The 24533-nt window shown below is 42.1% G+C and overlaps 3 protein-coding genes across 4 annotated transcripts in view; 2 read left to right on the top strand and 1 right to left on the bottom strand.

The window, feature by feature from the left end:
* LOC136611645 (sodium-coupled monocarboxylate transporter 1-like) overlaps nucleotides 1-241 on the top strand; it is a 42816-nt gene extending 42575 nt beyond the window's left edge. The window contains exon 15 of the mRNA XM_066591397.1: nucleotides 26-241. Within this exon, the coding sequence (XP_066447494.1) occupies nucleotides 26-127 (102 nt within the window). The 3' untranslated portion in view covers nucleotides 128-241. The remainder of the gene's footprint in view (nucleotides 1-25) is intronic.
* Nucleotides 242-2572: 2331 nt separating this feature from the next.
* On the top strand, nucleotides 2573-7140 carry LOC136610636 (germ cell nuclear acidic protein-like). 2 transcript variants are annotated; one of them, XM_066589848.1, is made up of 7 exons: nucleotides 2573-2730; nucleotides 5185-5269; nucleotides 5388-5505; nucleotides 5594-5738; nucleotides 6035-6164; nucleotides 6316-6526; nucleotides 6635-7140. In XM_066589848.1, exons 3-7 carry the CDS (start codon nucleotides 5423-5425, stop codon nucleotides 6753-6755), a joined length of 690 nt encoding a protein of 229 aa, XP_066445945.1. In that variant the 5' UTR covers nucleotides 2573-2730; nucleotides 5185-5269; nucleotides 5388-5422; the 3' UTR covers nucleotides 6756-7140. The 2 variants fall into 2 exon arrangements, with proteins under 2 accessions (XP_066445945.1, XP_066445944.1); XM_066589847.1 differs by lacking the exon at nucleotides 2573-2730 and having other exon boundaries at nucleotides 3746-5269.
* Nucleotides 7141-9825: 2685 nt separating this feature from the next.
* Nucleotides 9826-24533, bottom strand: part of ANO4 (anoctamin 4) — a 182346-nt gene continuing 167638 nt past the window's right edge. The window contains exons 23-29 of the mRNA XM_066589846.1: nucleotides 18534-18676; nucleotides 16354-16506; nucleotides 15131-15278; nucleotides 14638-14757; nucleotides 14389-14494; nucleotides 13062-13264; nucleotides 9826-10392 (exon numbers count right to left, since the gene is read on the bottom strand). Of these exons, the coding sequence (XP_066445943.1) occupies nucleotides 13073-13264; nucleotides 14389-14494; nucleotides 14638-14757; nucleotides 15131-15278; nucleotides 16354-16506; nucleotides 18534-18676 (862 nt within the window). The 3' untranslated portion in view covers nucleotides 9826-10392; nucleotides 13062-13072. The remainder of the gene's footprint in view (nucleotides 10393-13061; nucleotides 13265-14388; nucleotides 14495-14637; nucleotides 14758-15130; nucleotides 15279-16353; nucleotides 16507-18533; nucleotides 18677-24533) is intronic.

The following is a 24533-nucleotide window of genomic DNA, read 5'->3' as shown; positions in this document are numbered from 1 at the left end:
TGACATCTGTTTCTTTATTATACAGGGTGACAAAATTGAAGATATATCCTGGAAACCACATCCCAAAGTAGGACATGACAACCCCACCTTCTCACAAGACGAAATTAGTTTATCACAAATGAAATGAGAATCAGTGATGTACAATGATGCTTTTTTTATTGGAAGACTGCCATATTTCTGTATATTTAGTTATTTACACTAAAAAACTAGAAAGAATTAAAACTCTTGATTAATTCTTCAACTTGTGTAAATTTGCAGAATTTTTATTTGGTACTTTATGAATTCATTTGATGCTTGAGAACGTGAAAAAGTTGAGTCTTTTCTATATAGAACTATAACAAAAACTGCAACGTTAACCACTAGTGATGAGCGAATCTACTCTGTTCGAGTGTCTTTGCACTCAAGCACCTCTTTTTCCAAGTAACTCACTACTCGGACGAAAAGATTCGGGGGGTGCCGGGGGTGAGCAGGGGGTTGCAGAGGGGAGTGGGGGGGGGGGGGGGGGAGAGAGAGAAAGCTCCCTCCTGTTCCCCACTGCTACCCCCTGCTCCACCATTCTTTTGGACGCCATAGTGCATGACGATATTATCTAAAAGAATTGAAGCCCCCTCCCTGAAGCCATCAGTCTCCTGCAATGCAATTGGGCGTTGCTGCTGGCTGCTATGGCAGCTGGATGCCAAATAATGGTCTCTGGGTCTGATATATATGGTGCCCTGTTAAGCCCAGGGAGAGGCAGGGTCCAGTAGGCCTATTTGTCATTTAGTAAAATGACAGGTGGGGGTATTTAACTGAATTACACAGGTGGTGCAGTGTATTATCTAAGCAATAAAAAAAAATCATATATTCAAGTCTCGTTGTGGGACGAATGAATGTAGTAAAACACGATGTATTACGGCAAAACTAGGGGAAAAAATGTACAAAATTGGAATCGCCAGCAGAAATTGCCTATTTTGATCATCCTGCCTCTGAATAAACGAAACAAAGAGATCAGAAAGTTATATGCACCTCAAAATGGTATTAATGAAGACAAAGACAAACCCTCATACAGCTCCATAGATAGAAATGGTAAGAAGTTATGGCTCTGTTAATATGGCGATGCAATAACATTTTTTTCTCTACAAAATATCTTTATTCTGCAAAAGTAGTAAAATCTAAAAAAAAAAACATAAATTCGGTATCTCTATAATCAAACTGAGCTACAGAGTAAGGTTATTATGTCATTTATATCTCACCATGAGCGACATGTAAACAAGATAACAATGTCAGACCTGCTGGCTTTTGTACACCTTGGCTCTCAAAACATGAAATAAAGGTCTGCTTTACACGGACGCTGCAATTTTCGGTCTGCCACGTCACGGCCACAGCACGGGCCGCAAATCACATGAATGAGAGGCAGTCGTGACCAAGTCATGGCTGCATCTCCCATTTGTGCGCCTGTACAGACGGCCTGAGGATAGGTCATCAATAGTATTTCCATGGAAAACCCCTAAAACTGGCTTAAAAAAGGGCAAAACTGGCTGTGGTGATAACAGAGTAAAGAATTCCAAACAGACATACGTAGATAATATGACGTAATGTTATATCCGACTTGTTTTCTTCCTAAAACTATGACCATATCTGCATTGAACGCTCCAGCAATCAGCGGGATTCTTCCTATCCAATCTATGAACACCACGATGGAAGCCCAACAGACCTGATGAGTCCCCACCATCAGTCCCCTCAACAATGGTTGACAAATTTTCCTGTATTAATACGGTTTTGTTGGAATGGTTGCAATAGGAACTGGAGTCACAGGCTTTCCCCATCACTTTTGGCAGTAGGTAAACTGCTTTTTACATAACTATACTGAATCAAACAATAAAAACTATATATCTCCAAGTTCAGTGTGTCTCCTCTATCACATACTGCCCTCTGATAGAGCCACTTTAATTGTGCAGGACATTAAAGTAGTCTAGTTCTCTGCCTTTTGAGCTATTCTCAGTGTGATTCTGCCACCTTCTGACATAACGGCAGATGTGAATTGCATTCCAATTTTTTGTTCCACAAATGTCATTAAAAGAAGAATACATTGTATTTCCAGTTACTACAATGACATTATATAATTAGAGATGAGCGAGTATACTCTCTAAGGCACATTATTCGAGCGAGTAGTGCCTTAGCCGAGGATCTCTCCACTCGCCTCTAAAGATTCGGGGGCCGGCGCCGGTGACAGGTGAGTTGCGGGGGGGAGAGAGGGAAAGAGAGATTTCCCCTCCGTTCCTCCCCGCTCTCCCCCACCGCTCCCTGCCCCCGCCGGCCCCCGAATCTTTAGAGACGAGCAGGGAGATACTCGGCTAAGGCACTACTCGCTCGAGTAATGTGCCTTAGCGAATATACTCGCTCATCTCTACATATAATCTATTATGGCCATTTAAACCACCATCAAATTATTAAAACAAAATCTAATCATATAAGCAGACAGGATTTTTACTTCTTTAGCTGCCAATAATATATATAGGTTCGTTTTTTGAACAATAATGTCTTATGTGATTGCGTAACGTTTCGGGGAAAATCCACCCCTGAGTATGAGACAATGATGCTTACTGCCCTACTGAACTATTGACTTTTGATCGATCAATGGAGCAAGAATGGGGTTGGGTACTTCCATGAAAGAAACCTCCCTTGGATGAATGAAGGCAAAAGGAGCATGGAGAAAGAAGCTACATAGTGTATGATGTGGTAAGCAGCCAGGTAATGAAATCATGCATCGCACAATTGTCATACATTCAAATGTCACTTGGATTACACAGAAAGTGCTATTAGGTGATGTTCCCTTTTACAACGCCTGGATATAGACAAAGGAATTAAATTGCAAAGGCATTTCCATGTTTAAATTTAAACAAGGAAGTGCGTCATTTATTATTAGGATAATTGTATTATTAATAGAGATGAGCGAGCGTACTCGCTAAGGCAAACTACTCGAGCGAGTAGTGCCTTATGGGAGTGCCTGCCCGCTCGTCTCAAAAGATTCGGGTGCCGGCGAGGGGGTGGGGAGCGGCGGGGAGGAACGGGGGGGGGGGGGGGGTGGAGGGAGATCTCTCTTTCACTCTCTCTCCCCGCTCCCCCCTGCTCACTCCTGCAACTCAGTGTTCTCCCCCGCCAGCACCCGAATCTTTAGAGACGAGCGGGCAGGTACTTGCTACTTCCTGTAAATATTGGCGGTAGCCATACATGCAGAATAGAAAAAGCCTTATTGGCCAAGGGGGAAGTGGGGCACTTTTAGGGCCTCAGATGACAAGACTGTTCATCTAATCACCCCACAACTCTAATCTGTCTGAGATGGAACTGCATGCCGAGTTTGACATCGGCGAGGAGAAGATGCATTACGAAGACTTGGAGCTGGCCCGTACAGTATATGGCGGGGGGGGGGGGGCGTGGTCCCTTGTTCACTAATAGAGATGAGCGAACACGTTCGGCCCCGCCCCTTTTTCGCCCGAACACCGAACTTTGCGAACACCTCGGTGTTCGGGCGAAAAAGTTCGGGGGCCGCCGTGGCAGCGCGGGGGGGTGCGGCGGGGAGTGGGGGGGAGAGGGAGAGAGAGAGGGCTCCCCCCTGTTCCCCGCTACTGCCGCCCGCGCCGCCGCGCATCTCCCCGCCCCCCGGCGGCACCCGGACACTTACGCGCGAACACTGCAGTGTTCGCTAAAGCCGGTGTCCGGGTGCGGATGTGTCCGTAACGGACACGTTCGCTCATCTCTATTCACTAACTTTTAAAAAGTTTAAGAAAATATTCAAAAATATAAGAGACACATTAAAAACAAAAACTCCAATTTCTTATGTAAGAGCCATAATCAGAAAAATATATAAACCATAAAAGTCCATGGTAAAAAAATAAATAAAAAGATGAGATACTTTTTGTTTTTTTTGTCACTTTGTTACCCAAAAATATGGAATAAAAAGTGCTGAAAAAAAATCATATGTACCTGAAAATGGTAGCAATAAAAACTACAGCTCACTGGCAAAAAACAAGCCCTCATACAGGAGACAAATAAAAATGTATTTCACTCCCCAAAAATGTTTTAAAAGTTTCTCAATGCACTATAAGTTACTTTACATGATTCTATTAGAATATACAACTCATGCTTCAGAACACAAGGGCTCATACAGCAATGTGAAGGGGAAATTTAAAAAGTTATGGCTCTTGAAAAGTCAGGATGAAAAAAACTAAAGTATTACTGCCAAAACTGGCTGCAACAGGAAAGGGTTAAACATTCTATACATATGTGCATGTGTAAATATCATATAGGACAATCATAAGGCGACAAAGGTCAAAGGTGAACTGCACAGTGAGAAGTGATCACATGACCAGTAATGTCACTGTAGTGATGTCATAGCGTTCCATAAGTAATAACAGTCTAATGATGTCACAACTGACCAACATCCATAAATTCCCAGTCGCCCAAAGTTCCATTGAGGGTCTTTGTAGGAGTTTATAGAGCGAGGAGCGTTTATTTGAAGTTTGTCCATTATGTCTAAACGAAAGCGTGTTATAGTTGTGTCCAGTTCAGAGGACGAGGACGAGGAGATACAGCAGGTTAGCAGCTCTTTTTTTATTTTTTGTAAACAATATTTTTATTGAATTTTTGACAAGATTTTTGATAAAGAAAACAAAGTAATATTTACGTGTCGGCCTGTGAATTATTAAAATCTAAAGTATCATTGCTACATTTAAACAGATCAAACAGTTTGAATACAACCGTAAGTAAAATTAAACTGGTCAAGATGTGATTTCCCAAATCCCATATAGCAAATATCTCCAAAGGTCAAGGGTAGACAAAATATCGTTAGAGTGCATCACTTCTATACAGTTAGTTAATTCTAATATTCTAATACATGGAGGGGGGTAAAAGTCTTAGAAGACGGAGGGAAAGAGATGACCAAATATCCCATACAGTTTGGCTGATGTTTGAAGACTAAAGACTCCCCTCAGTGGGGTCATTGTGAGATTAGTATTGTAAGCCAAATGAATGTCACCCCTAACCCTATCCATACCATAACCATAGCCGAGCCCCTCACACCCTTCATACACTACATATAGGGCAATCATAGAAGTAAGTGGAGTATGTACTAGGATGATTTATTCCTGAAATTTGACATATTCATGTTTTTGGATTTTGTTTAATATGTTTTCTATGTTTTTCCAGCCGCGTCCAAAGAAGCCATCTACCACCTTTCCATCCCAAGGTGAAGACGGTGGCTTCATTTATCCCCCATCACCTTATAACCCAGGTACGACACTGATATAATAATGGCTGATGCTTGTCTTACTGTGTTTTGTAGTTACAATCTAGATTTATCTTATTGAACATAGAAGATTGCTAAGTTCTCTGTTCTCTGTAATTTATAGGGATCTGGACGGATACCGGGACTCATCGTACATATATGCAGCTGGACTCTGCAATAGTCATCAGTGACAGTGACGATGAGGATAATGATTATCTAACATCTGAAAGTTCAGATGAGAGGTGAGTCCTGTTGGATATATTATTCATCTCTATGATTTTGATGTTAAACAATGAAGTGGCTTTGTATTGGATTTCTTATTCTTCCCAGGTGGCCTCTATGTAACATCCCTGGTTGTTTCCTTGAAGACATCACATTGCCCACCTCCATTTATGTCACCAACTTTCAGGAGACGAAGCAGGAGCTGGTAACAAGACTCTACCAGCTATACAACACAACCATCTTTGAGAACAAGGTATCCAATATGTCCCCCCTCAATACTTCTAATTGTCCTGAAATTGGTAATCCCAGACACTTCGTCAACATTTCGACACTTTGAAATAATTTATATTTTCATTGGTTTGGAGATTCGGGGTCCTGGAGTACAAGGGGGCCATAAAGGTCCTCGGCCTCTTATATAGAGAAGCTATAAATAAGAGTTGGGCAACTTCTTACATCGGGGCCCAAAAGACTTAAGACATCTCTCTTTGGTATATATAATGATAGAACTGCAGATTTATTGGACTTTGTCTTCTCTTCCCTTTTCTTTAGCTCCCCGAGAACATGAGCATCATCTGGAATAAGAGGCTAACAGCGACCTCAGCTTATTGCCATGTGAAGAGCGAGGGTGACGAGCATTATTGTATCATCAACCTGTCAGAAAAAGTCTGCGATTCTGCAGGTAGGTTTCACATCACATCCATCTGTACATCTTTATATACAGGGTAAGAAGCTGCCAGGAAATGCCCCGTCTGTGATAGACGTGATAGGCTGGTACTGGGCGTGGAATAGTCTTTTATGCTCATTGTACATATTAATCCTTTTTTCTTTAGAGCGATTGAGGGACACATTAGTCCATGAGATGTGTCACGCAGCCTGCTGGATAATTGACAGGAAATTGGACAGCGATCACCACGGTCCATTATGGATGGCGTATGCAGCAAAAGTCACCAGCATCCATCCGGAGCTGCCAACGGTGGAGGCCTACCATATTTATGACATCAACTACCCGTTCACCTACCAGTGCAGTTTGTGCCAATGCAGGTAAGATTGGTCAACATTTGTGGCTGAGACAATCGATTCCTATCCTGTAATGATTTGTGTCCTTCTCCATTTCCTGTCTATTAACCAATACTTTTTCTGTCTCTATAGTTTTGGGCGTTACAGAAAGATCGCAGACAAAAAGATTTACTGCAGTTCCTGTAAGATCAGGCATAATCCAATGACCACCGGCAGAAAGGATGAAAGTTCATCATCATCCTTCAGCCGCTGACAGCAAAAGCTGTATCCCTACCCCAACCCACACCCTTATCCCTAACCAATACTCCTACCCCAAACCCCATCCCCCCCTCCATGGATACCCCCTTGTCGTGGTGGAGGGGCTTGCGTGCTCTGATAAGGCTGAAAGCTATGCTGGTGGTAGTGTATTCTGCCAGTAGGGTCACCCATGCCAGACAGGTTTCAACCGAGGAGCCAGACAAAGTGTATCCACCCAGATGACGGGCAGGCTGGGCTCGCTCGCCTTGGATGGCAACCAGCCTAAGAAAAAGGACAACTCTGATCTACAAACCTGCATACAGCTGCGATGTCGGATCTCTCCCCTGCATACCGTAATATACAGAAAGGAACTCAGGCATCAGATATCTCTCCTGCATATATATATATATATATATGAATATATATAATTAATATTAACTTACATAAAAAAATTTTTTAAACGATAATAAAATCATCCTGATATCATTTTTATGTGTTTCTGTTGCGTAATTCCAAGGAATCCACAAATGATACTAGATGTGATACGAGTGGGCATGGAGGCATACAGGTTCCATCTGTATTCTGGAGCATATTGGTCTACATTTGCTGTAACTGAGCCTCTAAAGTGTACAATCTCGTAGGCTGTAGAAATTGACATCACAGACGGTCCCATACATGTTCTATTGGTCATAAATCTGGTGACCGGGCAGCCATGGAAGTGACAATGTAGAGACATTCATGTGACACCATTTTATGTGCAGCCGAGCATTATCCTGCTGCCTCTTCGAAGCCACCATGAAAGGCAAACATGTGGCTGCAGGATGTCCTGAACATATCACTGACCTGTCATTGTTCCTCGTACCACTACCAGAGGTGACCGACTGTCATATGTGATGCCCCCCAGACCATCACACCAGCAGGGGATACAGTAAAGGCAGAATTGAGGTGCTCACCCATATGGACTCTAGACATGAACCCGTCCTTCGTCAGCTGCCAAACTAATCCTACATTCATCACTGAAGACAACCTGGCTCCACTCCATAGCGTCCAATTTTGTCATTCAAGACCCCACTGAAAACGCAGGTGATGGTGGGTGTCAAAGGCCATATATGTAATAGGGGCTGTGAAACCAAATGTTCTTCAGCCAAGTGCCTGAAAATGGTTCTGACAATCATAGGGACCTGTAACGATAGTTTACCCAGAGGTGAAAAACCACGACGGACCCAATTCTGCGCCACCAAGAAGTGGATAAATGTATCTAAGCAATTCTCTGTCAGCTGGACAAATCTCCATTCCATAGCTTGGTACAATGTTTTGCTAAATGTATGAGCTTGGAGTCCGGACACTTGGGGGACTGCGGAGGGGAGGAGGCTGTGAGATTTTCAAAAAACCTGCAATATGAATTCAAAGTAGGAATAAACCTTTAGCTCACAGAGAATTCTCTAGGCTGGATAACTGTAACTATTCCTCAGCCATAAGAAGCATCACCTCCAACTGTAGACTATGGGTATTTCCATTCTATGACAGCAAGCAGAGATGTTAAATCTGTTTCAGTCCCCTAAAATATCCATCGTTCGTCAGCGGCCAAACTAATCCGGGATTCATCACTGAAGACAACCCGGCTCCACTCCATAGCGTCCAGTTTTGTCATTCAAGACACCACTGCAAGTGCAGGTGACAGTGGGTGTCAGAGCCAGTACATGTAATGGGGGCTGTGAGACCAAATGTCCTTCAGCCAAGTGCCTGGAAATGGTTCCGACAGACACAGGGACCTGTAACGATAGTGGCCCCCGCTACTGGATGGAGGACAACAAAATAGTTGGAGCTGCTCTACTTGTCAGACTATCTTCTCTACTGGTGATCTGTCAGGGGTGTCCTGTGCCCGGTCACCATGTATGCCCCCACACATCCACTAGTCCCATCACCTCCTAACAGTCTGGTTAGAAAGGCCCCGGTGGCGGGCAATTTGTCGCCAGGGTGATCCAGCTTCTCCCATCCCAATAATGCGCCCCTCTCAGACTCTGATAACGGGGTGACATCTCTTCTCTGTGTCGTAGAGACATCTAGTGGTCAACAAGCTCTACACAAGCAGAAGAAGAGGTCACTACACACAAGCCTGTGAGAGCCTTATCGGCCAAGGGAGGGGGGGGCACTTTTAGGGCCTCAGATGACAAGACTGTTCATCTAATCACCCCACAACTCTAATCTGTCTGAGATGGAACTGCATGCCGAGTTTGACATCGGCGAGGAGAAGATGCATTACGAAGACTGATTGGGGAGGAATAGACAAGTATTTCTAATGCCAGAACATCTTTAACCAAAATATTGTTATATTTGTAGAATTAGCTCTACAGCGTGAAACATTGGGCACCGAAAAGTGGTGCTGAGTAAGATTTAAAAGAAGTTATTGCTGTATTTGGTGTGGAGATGTTGATGTGTTGCTGCAGTGGGGAGGAGAGCAAGTAAGTGCGAGACGGTTGAGGTTGTGTTGGGTATGGTCAAGATTGGAACCACACAAAAACCCCTGGATGCCTGTGTGAGAGCTTCGGAGCAGAGTGGTGTAAGCGCTGCGAGAATTCTCTGGAGACTTGCCCTCTCACAATCCTAAAGTGATCTGCAGTCTATGACAGTGAACAGTGGAGCATGGAGCCACGGTTTTGCAATTTCATTCACATCCTGAGAAAATTGAAAAGAGCACGAAATCCGTGACCTACATAGGACCAGTCAGTGATGAACATGGTGCTCATCCTGTGTAGTCCTCTTTTTACGCAGAACGATTGTCGTTCAAATAATCATTGGATCATGCAAAACCTAATGACATTCCTTCTATGTAAAAATGGCCAACGATTGAATGACGAATGATATGTTCACTTATCGTCCATCATTTTATGCAGGCATAAAAACAGGCAGTTGTTCTATGAACTGCCTCCACTCAGTGAATGTATCGCTCCGATGTGAAAACTCAAGACGTAAAGTTAGACCAAATCACTGTAAACTCATCATTTATAACTGAGGAGTAGAGAAGCAAACAAAGTTAGTTCTTAAACTTGGGACAATACTATAAGTAAGCAGTTCAGGTGCATATTTCAGTTTATTGCATCACAGTATACAAGCATAAAATGTAGCTTTGTCCCTAAGAACCTTCATTTAAAGTTGGAAAATTGAACATTCTCTGTAGTTTTGGCTATGTACAAATAATGAGGTTCCTTGGATTATATACACATATTTACATTTATATAGGATGTACAATAATATAGAAACTTTCCTCAGAAAGATCTGAAGTACAAAAAAAGGATTGCGCTGTAAACAGGTTAGCAGTTCCAAGTTTGGTGATCCAATGGAAGATATCTTACAAGTCAGACTATGAAATAGATATTAATGTCTCTTCAACAAAACTGAAGCAAAAAGGCAAAAGGTAGAAAAAAAAAAAAAGAAAAATTTCTGACGGTATCCATTTCTACGTAGACTCTACAAAGCAGAGGATGTCTTCCAGTGATCACATGCTTTGTGTGTAATTAGCAAAGTTGTAATTTCAAATTGCAAAATGGTTTCACATTAGATCAGTTGCTGAGTACTTATGCTGAGCTGCAGCCTTCTATCTTGCTTCCATGCAATATGATGTAAAATAGTGCAACGGTACCGATAGTTGCTCTCTGTAAGTAAATGCAAGAGGTTCTTGTTAGTAAAAGCAGAATTCCAAACTCTTCAATATGCAAATTAAATGTAAAATCCCATATTGTGCCTCTCAATGTAATTATGTCCGATGGGGTTAGTAGTATTGATTTGTATAGAGATTTAAGTAGGAGGAGTATCCAACTACATCACTGATGTCATCATTGCCCTGAACTTCAAAGCATTCCCTCAGGTGAACAGATGAAAAATGATACATCCCCATGAGATCTTGTATGGCTAGGGGCATACGGCCATAACAACTCATATCAGACAGCACATGGACACCCGCCATTATGCTGTCCGATATACATAGACAATGCATATTCAGGTGTATTTCATGTCCTCTTTCTCATCTGTGAAACAGAGAGGTAAAGGACATGCCAAGAGATTTGGACCATCGGTCCATGTGGAAAAAAGATCCATATACATAGCCGCATAAGTCTGTGGAATTACATGGACAGCACATGGCCTGAAAATATGCTAATGTGCTCCTAACCCGTGAATTACCTGTCAGACAGATATCTCCTGTCCCAGAAACTAAGGAAAGACGAAATGAGAGTACACACAAACACAGTCGTGTCTTCATTTTTTGGTGGTGGTATGGGTCAACTTCAGCTCATGTCAAAGATGCTCATATTTAGGGGAGTAGCTTAAGGCTCATGGGCCTGGGTGCAAAATTTTATCTTTGGGCCCCCCAACAGCTCTTAACCCCTTAACGCAGAGGTGTTACTTGAAGCTCCTGAGCCCCAATACAAAACATGTAACAGGGCCCCCAACTATAATGTTTTATGCATAGTACTGGGCTCCCTATATAGGGAAGAGAGGCCTTATGGGCCCCCTGAGGCTCCTGGGCCCAGGTGAGATCACATCCCCTATAGTTACGCCTGTGCTCATATTGATTTTTTATAGTATGTGAGAGAGAGAGTTGTGGGGAGCAGTGCGTGAGAAAGAGGGGGTAATCTCAGGAGATGGCTCGGTAAGAAAGGTACACTGGAGGCACATGGAGAGCTGGGAGACACTGGTTGGTAGTTTGTTGTAGGTAGTGTATAAGTGTAGTGTGTATGAATGGTCAATAGAGGTGTCTTGGGTTTAATATTTTCTTTTGCTCTGATCTGGGGGTCTACATTTATTTATTGATCTGGTTTGAGTGCTGAATGAATTTTGGGGTCCGAATTAAATTTGAGAGCTGATCCAGGGTCTACATTTTGCAACCCATGATTTTGTGGTCACAACTAGGTTTCCTCTTAATCCACATTCTCGGGCACTATTTTATCTGTAGTATTTCGAGAACCGAGCAGTACTGTAGGTAAAGTTATGGGGGCGCATGGGGCAGCAGGCATAATACGTGCACCAGGGTGGCAATATTGAAGGGTGGGCTAGGCTTCAGAAGTAAAGGGCCAAAGATGTATAGGCAGCAAACTCTGCAATCCTGAATTCATCTAGGCTAGACAGAGAAAAAAATGTAAGAGTGACTTTAATTGAAAAAGATGTGACGTCACCGTAAGTCAGTCACCAGATATAACAGTTATGTATTGCTTAATTGCATCTGATGGGCTTAGGACCTGGAGTGGTCTAAGGCTCTGTTCACATCTCCTTTTTGAGCCTACGTCAGAGGTATATATCAGAAGGACCTCCAAATCTGTACTGCCAATGGACTGCGGAAAGGCATCACACTGTATAGGGATATAGTGGGATACGTCATCTGTAGACTTTCATTGAACAGAGATGTGAACAGGGACCAACAGGCTATAATACAGACATTTTTTAGGGTCTGTATTATTTGACATGGTGAAACTGAATTAAACATAGATCACTAACTGTTGAGCAAAGCAGTAACTGCTAAGGAAAAAAGCATAGGTCACCTGGAACTGATGGGTTCAGGTGTTGCAGTATAATATGGATTCTATAAAACTTTTGTATTATGGCTGCATGAAGCAAAACTTTAGATGCATTTTTTAAAATTAGGATCTTAAGGCCCTTTTACACGAGATAATTATCGTTCTGGTCGATCAAAACCCTGTGCTCCCGCAGGGTTTTGCGAGTAAATTGTCCCGTGTAAAAGCATGCAGAAAATGAATGACTGGACAAGAATTGTCAAATCGTTCCGTTTAAGCATGCTTAAAAACCGAATTACACATTGTTCGGTGTAAACAGCAGCCGTTCAGTACTGAACACCCGCTGCTTACAGTGAACGAAGAGGAGCAGGGGAAGAGCGGGGATAGAACACTCCCCTAGCCGCCCTGCCTTCCTGCCGGCCGTGCTGTCAGCGATACTCGCTCCTGTGTAACAGCACGGGAGTGAGTATACACAGGGACAAGTGTTGGCTATCGTTTGCCTGACACTTGTCCCATGTAAAAGGGCCTTTAGGCTGCATTCACATGATTATGTGGTCAGTAATTGTGAGTCTTATATGTTTCAAGCTATACAGGTAATCCTATAGCTAATAATGTGTAAGAGACGTGTTTATCTTTGTCTGATGTTGGCTCAGAGCCCAGAGTTAATTAGGGGTCCCAATAAATTACCTGCTGCATATCCTATATACTCTTAATCTGGCTGTGTGGCCAATTACTGCGCAGATCCCAACAGACTCCCTACCCGAGTGTGGTATAGTGGTTATCAAGAAGCATTCATGCGGTAATTATTTTCTCACTTTATTCAAAATTAGGGCCACTCATTGTGTTGATATTTTCCATTGTTCTTTCTTTCTTTCTTTTCCTTCTGCACTCTTTCAAGTTCGGCTTCATACATCATTTCTTGTATAAGATATTTTTCCCTCCTCATTCGATCCCGCAGGTCTTTTGGAAGGTCTGGTATCAGGTAGGAAATCAAATTCTTTATGCAAAAAACAAGATGCTGCAAGACATAAATATGTAAGATAATTTATATAGTCTCACATGAACATTGTCTACCATCCAAATCTGTAAGAGAAATCCGATAGAAACAGAGGTTAAGCCTAATAGGAATTGTAATATTGCGTATTCAAAGTATAATTGCTCTAGGCCCTGCAGAAAAACTTCTGTTTCCTTGTCTGCATTTAAAGCCTAATTCCACAAACCCCATACCTAAAGGATACTTACTTATCCGTATTTATGAACCTTCTTGCTACTTCCTGTCTGTACTGGCGGTAGTCATACATGCAGAATAGGAGAACTATCAGGTGACAAAACATATTGCATCTATCACACCTAAAAATATGTAGTGGCTACTTAGTAAGGACTTCTTCTCATGGCCGTGATAATCAAGGCTGCATAATGGGACGAAACAAAACCATTGATTTTAATTCTTTTGTTTTCATTAGCAGGAAAGATAGGTCCTGCCCTAATCTTCCCACAGTTTTTTTTTTCAAACTTCGTGCACTAGCATGGAGTTTGAAAAGTTCGAGAAAAAAAAATCTTGTTGATGCTCAACTACGCTCTGTAGCGGCCATTCATTTCAACAGGGTTTATGAAAATACCTGAAGGCTTGCTACTCTGGTACCTCCACCCTCACACTGAAAATGAATGGAGCGCTAGCTCAAACAGTACTCCTTGCAGTCTCCTCCTCCCTGCAGGGGGTGCAGTAACCTTGCAATGAGTAGGACGAGGCATACGGGACTCCGATTATTGAGATCTGCAAGGGTCTCAGCAGTGACACCCCCACGATCATCAAGTTATTCCCTATCCTGTGGATAAGGAATAATTTTTAATTTTGGCGCAACCCTTTTAATTAGTGAATCCCCCAGAAAAGTCAGTGAATTCGCACAAGGGTATAAAAAATTTGTAAACATTTTTTCAATCAGTCCAAATCAGTTCAACTTCCAATGTGGGTGGACTATTCAGTTTTAATAAAATAAATAGTAGGTAGGGTTAAGTGATAGGTAAACAAAAAGTAGTGGTATATTAGTGTGTAATTAGTGGTAAAGAAGAGTATGACAAATCCCAACAGTCATGAGAGCAGGAGATATAAAAAGTTAGGAGTCATGCATTATAACATCTTACCTCAAATACAATGATAAAAGCTAAGCGTGCAGCAAGAACATGCCAAAACTGTAGAGTATAAGCATAGGGCTGAGGAGCGTGAGGTGGATCTCTGTAGTCCCGGTACCTTGATGATAAAGAACAATGCTTACTATATAAGAATAGAACAAAACACATACAACAAGATAAAAATACATTATGCAGAAACAGAGGAAGATAAAAATGTCAGGATTCACACAGGATTGTTCTTATTAATTCCATTGGCCTTACCGACAATATTTTACAGGAGCTCCATTAAATCTTCTTGCATGAAATTCAGAATCTGATCGATTTTCAAAGTCGGTGACTTGGAAGACAGAAAGGCTGGCATTTACATAGCCAACCATACACCTTAGCAGAAGAAAAAAAATGATAGTCACTGTTCCATATGTAGTTCTTTTGGCTACTAACACAATGAATCTACATTACAATATTTGCTCAGTGCAGGCACAACTAGAGCTGGATTTATCGCCATATGAGAACATTTGCCTAGAGTTGCCGGTTACGGTGTTCATTCGACATATTCTGAGAAACTGACACTGAGCAATACCAAATACATGTTTGGGAGACAATTACTAATTTGGTAGCATTTCTAAATATTGCCTAAATACTGTATTTCAATCTGACTTTCTTGTATTGGAGGAATTACATTGCACTGTGAGCCACATGGCTCTGGAATACATTAATACAAAGTCATGGAAAATATGAAAAAACATGACTATACTTTTCTCCAGCTTGTCCTTGACCAGCACAAGGTCCATACTTATAGGCATATACCAGCCGAGGAATGAAGTCTGAGGTAATAGCTATTACAAATGCATTGGTGATAACAGATAGAATCCCGATACCTTCTAGAATCCCATACCAGATACCTGTGAAGAAAAGAGTTGATTAAAACGGATTATGTTTAATGGCTTTAATAGAGAGCAATTTAGATACTAGAATTTACATTCAGTTACTGGCTGACACCTATGTTAAAGCGTACCTGAGTTTTCAATGGGTTTTCTAAAATATACCAGGTTCTCCTTACCCTTACATTTGCTGCTTGGGCTTGTAGCATGCCTAGCATTGTGCCAGCAGTTCTCTCTCCTGTACTTCCATGCCCTGACTTCCCATTCTACATTGAAATCTCTTGGCCAATCAGCAGGGGAGCAGTATTGGAATGCCCGCCCTGCTACTCTCTCAGGATGATTCAGACATTCTAGTCAAATCATGAGTAAACCCAATATAATGTGTGTATACACACACAAGCACACACACAGGGAAGGAAGAGATTGTGGAAACCATTATCACAGTGTCTGCAGATCTGTCAACCTGTAGCCTCTAAGTATGAAGATAGCTCCTCCTTCCATTGCTAAGGAAATGTCCCTGTGTCCTTGTTACTACAGAAGCTCTGTACCTAACAACAGACAGTTAATTAAACAGGGTCTGGAAGGAAGACCCCCTAGTGACAGACACTTCAAACTTGATTTACAGAGGTAAAGCAACAAATTGTTTTAATGCAAGTACATGACTGAAATGATGAAACTAACACAAGCTGGTAGATGAGCAAAGATTGTCTGAAAATGTAATGGCCCCTTAAATAAAAAGGAGCCAACCATGAACCAACATATTTCCATCCAATGCCATATTGCTTTAAATAGGCCAAATATAAAAGACTATAAATAGGACTATAGAAATATGGCTGCCTATAGTATATTGATGGTGGCAATAATTGTAATGAAACAAACAGCAGATGGCCATATATTAAAAAGCCATTAAAAGTAACACATCTGAAAACTACATATATTAACAAGTCACTGCAAAACCCTTCTGACAAGTTTCCAGCTAAGATAACAAAACCCCTTCCAACATCTTCTCTGTAAGCATGGAATAAGACTACTTCACATCACTGTTCACCATAATCATACTAGAGCAAACATTAATGAAATACTCGGTCTTACTCACCTATGTCCTTGGCTCGTGAAGCTAATGGTCTCCTCCACTGACTGATAAATTTGTAAGCATCAAGACGGATTTCAATAATATTGTTAAGTAAGGCAAGGAGTGGTGCAAGGGGGAAAGCAGCCACAAATATAGTTGTGAAGCCGAACTGAAGTACTGTGGGAAAAGCAAGTTAACAATATTAATATAATAATAGCATCTGCTTTTAGAAGTAAAATACCAGCATACTTATAAAAATATTTCTAATTAGATTTAATGCGCACGGCTGTATTACAGAACCATGCAGTATGGACAAAGCTTCTCTGGGCCAATAGTATATACAGGATTTTATAAACAGGCTTACAGAGGTTTTTACTCCGAGGTTCCAAAAGCATCTACAAAAGATATTCCGGCATGCTGCATTGTATGCTGTATAACAAAGGAATTCTTCCCTAGAAGCATTTTATTGAAGAATATGCTGTCTCGGCGTGACACCATACCATGGATTATGAAATGTGCACGAGAGAGACCCTTTCACAACTTTTCCAGAGTTTGAACAAAGGACAAAAATGTGCGATGTTTTTCAAAGTAAAGATAGGAAAATTGAAACATTTTCTGTTTATAATGAAGAAAGGAGTCGTCTTAAGAGGTAAAGGCCCATTTAGACGGGACAAATGTTGGGCAAACGATGCACAACACTCGTTTCTGCACATGCTTGCTCTCGTGCTGCTGCACAGGAGCTAGTATCGCTGGTTTACAGCAGGGCAGCTGGAGGAGATTTCTCTCCTCGCTCTCCCCCGCCCCTCTCCATTGACTTAACATAGAGGCCGTTCAATACTGAATGGCTGCTATTTACACTAAACGTAAAGCACAGCATCTCAAGACATTTTAGTACATATAATGCTAAAGATCCTTCATTTTTAAAGGTTACTCCCATTGAGCATATCCAGGAAAAATCAATAGAAAGATTGAGAACAAGAGAAATGTTCTGGATATTTCGCCTCAACACCTTGGTTCCCAGGGGTTTAAATGAAGTCTTAGAGAAATTATAGAAGACATAAGTAATTTGTGAGAGACAATCTCTAGTTTTATTATGCATATTTTTATATATATTTTAATAACATTATGAATTATTATGATATTAGAAATGGATGGTTTTAAAAGGATATATGGTATTTATACTTATAATTATGAAATTTATAGAAATTCAGGTAATTTTACATATATAAAGGCTCATTTAAGTTTTTTTATATATATGTTTTATATACAATCATGCTGCACATTTTAACAAAGATATGAGATATATATATATGGATGCGAAGAAATTAATTTATATATAGATATAATAACAATAATATCAAAATAAATGTTTTAATCAAGGATAGGTATGGATATGAATGGAGGCCAGTAACATTCATATTTCTTATGTATTTGTATAGTGGCAATCGTGCCCGTCCGCTCTCTCTCCCACAGAAGGAGCAGCGCCCGAGCTTGTGACGTCACGACACCATGTGACCTAGTCATGTGACACGCACAGAGGGGGCGTGACGCCGCAGGACGCTGGAGGAGACACAGGACGGAGCAGACCGCATGAAGATAAGGTATGTAGATATTTGTATAAATAGACTGTGTTTTAATGTATGGTTACACTTGAAAAAGTCCCCTATGTAGGGACGAAACGCGTTGTGTAAATAAACTTGTTGCAAAGTGCCAATTCTCGGAGCGCGGATTTACACATTATTTTACAAACGGATTTACACTAAACGATCAGCGATCTGCTCATCGTCCATCGTTTAGGCTGCATAAACGATGGACGATGAGCTGATCGCTCAGTGTAAATAGCAGCCGTTCAGTATTGAACGGCCACTATGTTAAGTCAGTGGAGAGGGGCGAGGGAGCGCGAGAAGAGAAATCTCCTGCAGCCTCTCCGCACCCCTGCTGGCCGCTCTGTGAGCGAGCCAGCAATAATAGCTCCCATGTAACAGCACGGGAGCGAGTGTATGTGGGGGCGGGTGTTAGGCATCATTTGCCCAAATTTAGTGCCCAAAAAACTTCTGGCCTGAGATTGTACAACTATTGTTTGAGACTAACTAGACATTTCCAGTGCTTTGCACTACACACATACCAGATAGACTAGACCTTGGACATTACCCATGAACAGTTTTTCCTAGTCCAACTTCCAATGACAAAGAAAATGAACTTACTCATTTCAAGGTATTCTTCAAATAATCCATAAGCATTAATGGGTTGTAAATTATAATCTTTCTCCCACTGGGGCAAACTAGCTGTCCCATGTGCACCATGTTCTTGCCTTAATCTTCTACGTGTCCACCAATTCTGAATTAACCTAAATAGTACACAAGAAAAAGGAAGTATAAGTATGGGAGACAATGAATGCAACATTTTCTTATGACAACTACAACAATATATCAGCTCTACAATTACATTTAGAATGGTCAAAATGTTCTTTACTTATGGAAATGTAGATAAAATAAATATGAAGCGCAATATGTAACAACATAATTGTCTTGAGTGTAATATTACATGTGATAGTCACTGATTAATTCAGATGGCTTGATCCAGGGATTATTCTGATTGCCAGATTAGAGGCGGGAAGGAATTTTTTCCACCTACAAGGAAAATTGGCTTCTACCTAATGTTTTTTTTGCCTTTCTCTGGATCAACATTGGGGGGTAGTAGGCTGAACTAGACATAGGTCTTTATTTCAGCCTTATACCCTATGTTACTATGTATGTCGCTGTACAAATACATGATTAAAAATAGTTTAAATTAAATATTTTGTCTGGCTGTTGCAATAAATGATAGATATAAAAGCATTGATTATGATTGTCAATCTGTTTTCCCTTTGTCCTTACTGCAGCACAACCAAGGGGGTTAATTTTACTCCTCTGTACTATTAGGACAGATGGAATTTTTAATGAATCAAATCAAACTCTAATTAACTAGAGCCTCCACACCCTATGAGAAAGATGTCTAACTCCTCCTACGGTGTGTTTATTATAGAGTAATAGTATATAATTAGGATGGGACACTTATGCTGCTATTAGGACGAAGGAAAAACAGATTAACAATCATGAAAAAATGCTAAACTTATGTCCAACAGCAGCACAACCAAAGGGGTCTAGCCAGTAATCACCCTATAGGGATGGCACTCATGTATGGTGAAACTGAAAAATGACCCGCCCAAGAGCCATCTTTTCTAAAAACCGAAATTTTAACCTATACTAGTTGATTAATATATAATGCGAGCTCCAAGTTGCATGGCAAACCTGATTCCAACTGGATCAGACTTTACTGATCCCAAGAGGTGCACACTGCTCTAGGAGTGTGTGTTCTAACAAAAATAGGTGCAGTAAAAGTAAAGCAAATTAAAAGTCTCTGTGCTTCATCTTTTAGGTTATATATGGCGGCTTTTAAGCCTTATTTCTCTCCACTAAAAGAATGCATAGATTCTCAACCTTCCTGATCTCTACTACTAGCTGTCTAGATTTTGACAACCATGGGAATGGAGAACTCATTTCTCCTGTAAGGAAGTCTCGGAAAGAGCACTGGAAGTGAGACGACCGGATTACAGTTCACCAATGAGGAAACCTTGGCAGCAACCTCAGAAGGACCCTGTCAGAGATGAGTCTATAGAAGATCCACAGATGACAAGCCTTTGATCTCCTTTATAGATGTGCCAGATGTTGTGGCATGTGAAACCTTCACCTGAGGTTCAGAGGGAGATTAGAATAAAGCTATTTTTAGGACTAAACCCGAGGCTCTCTTTTGTCACCAGTCTGAGGATGGTAGATATCCTAATGTAGACCCCACCTAGGATCCTTTTCACCAAGGCTTCTAAGGCTAAAACCCATTTAGTTATAAGTTTAGTTATAACTGAGAATGGTAGGTCTTTAGTTATAACTGAGAATGGTAGGTCTTATTCTTGTAGACCCTTTTTTGCCCCCTCTCATTAAGGCCTGTAGGACCAAAACTCATTTTGCTATAGGTCTGAGGATGCCAGGTTTTATTCTTGTAAACTGCTTCCTCTTCTTTGCCCCAACAAAATCATTCCCACGTCCTTTAGAAGGAATTAAGATTGAGTACCTGTTTGGTGATATATAGGACAAACCGCCTCCATTTTTACTATGACAGCTCTCCTTGTAAACTGGGGGCAAAGTGTAGAGTGCTTTGTAAATAGCTCTGAGTTCTCTCAGATTGGCAGTCAAAGAGTCTTCTAAAGTCCAAGTGCCTTACACTGGAAATTTGTCCAGTTGGGCTCTCAAACTTAGTTGGGATGTATCAGTAGTCAGTAGGATCCAATGAGGCTGGACCGTTGAATTTTTTTCTACCAGATGACTCTGCCATTTGAGGGAGCAATGGGTTTTCAGTGACAGAGATAATTTCTTGTCCAACTCTCTTAAATTGTGGTTCCAGATGTACAAGACCTCTTCTTGTACAGGTTGTAAGTGGTGGTGCATTTAGACTTAGACTATGACAAGGTCTTCGACACTGCGTCTCAAAAGCTCTCTGGATTATAAAGGAGGCTGGTCAACATTCAAGCTGTAAGGTTGAATCTCTACACATTTTGACAGAGTTGAGTGCTCTAAGACACCAGGCTCTGCACTGGGAGATGCCTATAATAATATCCTTGACTCATGTATATGAGCTGAGTGAACCATGACCTAGCTAGTACAGTATGATGGCTAATACTGTGACGTAGTCTTATATGATCTTCATTAATATCCTTGGTATCAAGGAAAACTGGATGGAATACATAAGTCAACCTGAACCTGCAAGGGATAGACATACATCTGCTGCCAAGGGATTGTCCTCCTAATAAAGGGTGTTTAGCAGCTTGACATTGAACCTGGTCACCATTAGATCTATCTCTGGTACTTCCCACATCTTAGCAATCTGCTTAAAGCTCTCAGGATTCAAGGACAATTTTTGGGGACTGCTTAGACTTCAATCTAGTTGGTCAGCAGTGCAGAGCAAACGGTTGGGACGAGTTCAGCTGTGTCCATGTAATGATGCTTCCCACTTTCTTGAAGGGGTTCTGATCAGGTGCTATTCTCCTTGTTGTTTGTGTTGTCCACTTTACATGGAATACTGTTCTCTCTGCTGAGTGGGTGAAAAGCACATATCATATGGCTCTAAATTCTCTGAGTTCTAGCGTAAAAAAATCTCCAGAGACTTCATAAAGCCTGAACTGTATAGTCTGCCAGTTGTACTAATCAACCTAGTTGAGACATATTAGTAGTCAGCAGGATTCAGGGTGACTGGATTGAAAACCACTTGACTCAGAGATACCAAAGATACGAATTGGGTGCACCAGTTGTTAAACCCCTCAGGGTTGTACCTCTATAGACTCAGAATCTCTTTCAGTAGAGAGCATAAGTGCCATAAGTTCAAGGACCTGCCTCTGCAGCTGCTAGTATGACAAATAAGACCCTGCTGCCAAGATATTTTCCTACCAAGAGGAAGAAGGCAGTGAGATATCTCCTGGGAATTCAGGACAAAGCCTAAGAACATCTTTGTTTTTGATGGACTTTCCCCAGTCTGATTTCCAACCCAAGTGGAGTAACTGGACAGCAGTCTGAAGATGACATCTGTTAGCTCATCACCCAGGTATGAAACCACAGAAGTTTCCTGTACTCTTAAAGAGGCAGCTATAGCAAGTACCACCTTACATAAAGGCGTAAGATGCTGAGAATATCCTGAAAAGATGAGCTATGAATTGTAGGTACTTGATACAGCATTTTAGCTGGAGAGGTGTTCTTAGTGATTTCCTGTAAAACAGGGATATAGGTAAGCATCCTCCCAGTTCAGAGGCCAAATATCCTCTGCCTGAAAGGCTCATTATCTCTTGTTTGAATTTCAATGTCTTGCAAAAGTAGTTAAAGGGGTTGTCCGGCCATAAACATTAGGTCTCATTACTTCTGTTTGCCAATTTCCATGCACTTTGTAATATACATTGTGCATGGAAAATGAAGCAAACAGAAGTTTTGGACTTACCTGAAGGGATGCCCCCCCCTGTGTTGCTCCTCCGTCGTCCCTGGTTACCACAAGAATCTTCTCTTCTTGTCGGGCCAGCTCTTGTCGGCGCGGGAACGAGCCCCTTCTCATCCGCGCATGCGCAGTTCTTCTCTCTGCAGCCGGGACCGATATACGATCTCCTTGTGTGCAGGGGGAGGAGGATGGAAGAGCCTCAGAGCAGGAACTGAGCTCCCGCCCCCTCTCTGCCTCCTCTCCGCCCCTCTGCACTATTTTCAATGAGGAGAGGCGGAACAGGGGCGGGGCTAAGGTCCGAGAATTAGCCCCGCCCCCGTCTCGGCTCTCCCCATTGCAAATACTGCAGAGGGGCGGAGAGGAGGCAGAGAGGGGGCGGGAGCTCAGTTCCTGCTCTGAGGCTCTTCCATCCTCCCCCCCTGCACACAAGGAGATCGTATATCGGTCCCGGCTGCAGAGAGAAGAACTGCGCATGCGCGGATGAGAAAGGGCTCGTTCCCGCGCCGACAAGAGCTGGCCCGACAAGAAGAGAAGATTCTTGTGGTAACCAGGGACGACGGAGGAGCAACACAGGGGGGGGCATCCCTTCAGGTAAGTCCAAAACTTCTGTTTGCTTCATTTTCCATGCACAATGTATATTACAAAGTGCATGGAAATTGGCAAACAGAAGTAATGAGACCTAATGTTTATGGCCGGACAACCCCTTTAAGGAATCTAAGTACAATATTTGACCTTTATATGCCTGAATGAGGGAGAGTAAACTCTTTATCCTCTCTCTAGAGTAGGGAGCTCCTCTAAAATCTTAATTTCTGGAAATTGTAGACTGAAGTTTTCGGAATGGCACATATTACAGGGTAATATATAGAACCTAGGTATCTGCAATCATACTTTACCAACTCAGAAAAAATTTTGGAGGTGACTTCCTGGCATCAGAACTCTTCTTCAAGGTATCTGAAGTGGATTCTGAACTTATTCCTCCAGGGAAGACTACGCTTTTAGCCCAGAATCGTTCACTAACTAGCCATACTGCTTAGGGGCTTTGGAGTCTACTGGTGCCTCCTTCTGAACTTCTGCCTCAGCATTAACTTCATGGGCCTCTGAGGAGGACTTTCATTTCTGGAGGGTACCTTTATTTGTGGCAGACTAGGTCATAGACTTGGCTGTCAACTTTACCTGCTATGAGCTAAAATTACATCTCAGATATCAGCAATTGGAAGTTAGACTCTGCAGCAATTGATGCTCACTGTGGCAGCCATGCTACTCATCATGGCAAGTCCCTATTCAAAGCGCTAGGGCTGGCAATGAACACATATAGGCCTAATGCTCTTTCACTATCCATTTTCATGGCTGGATGAGCTTTTACACACACTTTAAGAGATTTCAACTTCCATGGTCACTGTCCTCAAAGGCTGCTGAGTAGACCCTTGTAACTGCATCCTCATCATCTTGACATTTTTATCTGTTAGAGCAGGTACCACAGTAAGCCTGGGCTTCAGGTAGTAGCCATTTCAACTTTAAGAAGAGGGCTGTTACGTGTGCTGCTGGGATCTGTAGTTCTAGGCTTCCTAGCAGCACAGCTCCACAGGAGGTGGAGGGTTAATTGATTGAGGCGGCTGGGTGTGGTTCTGCCTGCCAGACAATCTCCTGGGTCTGTGTGCACATATAAACCCAGCTCCTGGTCAGTCTGTATGGCCCCTAAGGTGAGCAGTCATAAATGCTTGTCTGGTGAGGTTTGCAGTGTGATCTGGTTTATGTCCGTTTGTACGTTTAAATTCTGTCAGTTTTGTGTCAGCATGCTGTGTGAACTCTGTCCGGTTCTACTGGACTCCTGGTTAGTGTAGGGACTAGCAGTATAACCAGGAGCCGTGAAGTGGCCTGCTAGCTTTCAACATCTTGTACAAAATGTCAACTAATACCTGGTATTTATATTCAGCTTCCTATCTGTTACTAGTGGTTGTATGCGGTGTATTCTGGGTCTGTCATGTGGTGTGTGAATGTATCCTGTTCTGGTGCGTGGCTCCTAGGATCAGCTAAGGCCCAGATCCGAAGACCGCTGGGCTGCCCTTATTGGGGCAATGTCCCCGCTTAGGTAGGGCACTGTCATCCCTCCGTGTAGCACAGAGTCAGTTGCATGAAACCATTATGTGTGGTCATGATCCTGTGGGCCCCGTGCTTTGTCTGCTCACACGATC

Source organism: Eleutherodactylus coqui, chromosome 2 (assembly GCF_035609145.1).
Source record: "Eleutherodactylus coqui strain aEleCoq1 chromosome 2, aEleCoq1.hap1, whole genome shotgun sequence".
Classification (NCBI taxonomy): domain Eukaryota; kingdom Metazoa; phylum Chordata; class Amphibia; order Anura; family Eleutherodactylidae; genus Eleutherodactylus; species Eleutherodactylus coqui.
This window is presented reverse-complemented; position numbering and strand designations above follow the sequence as displayed.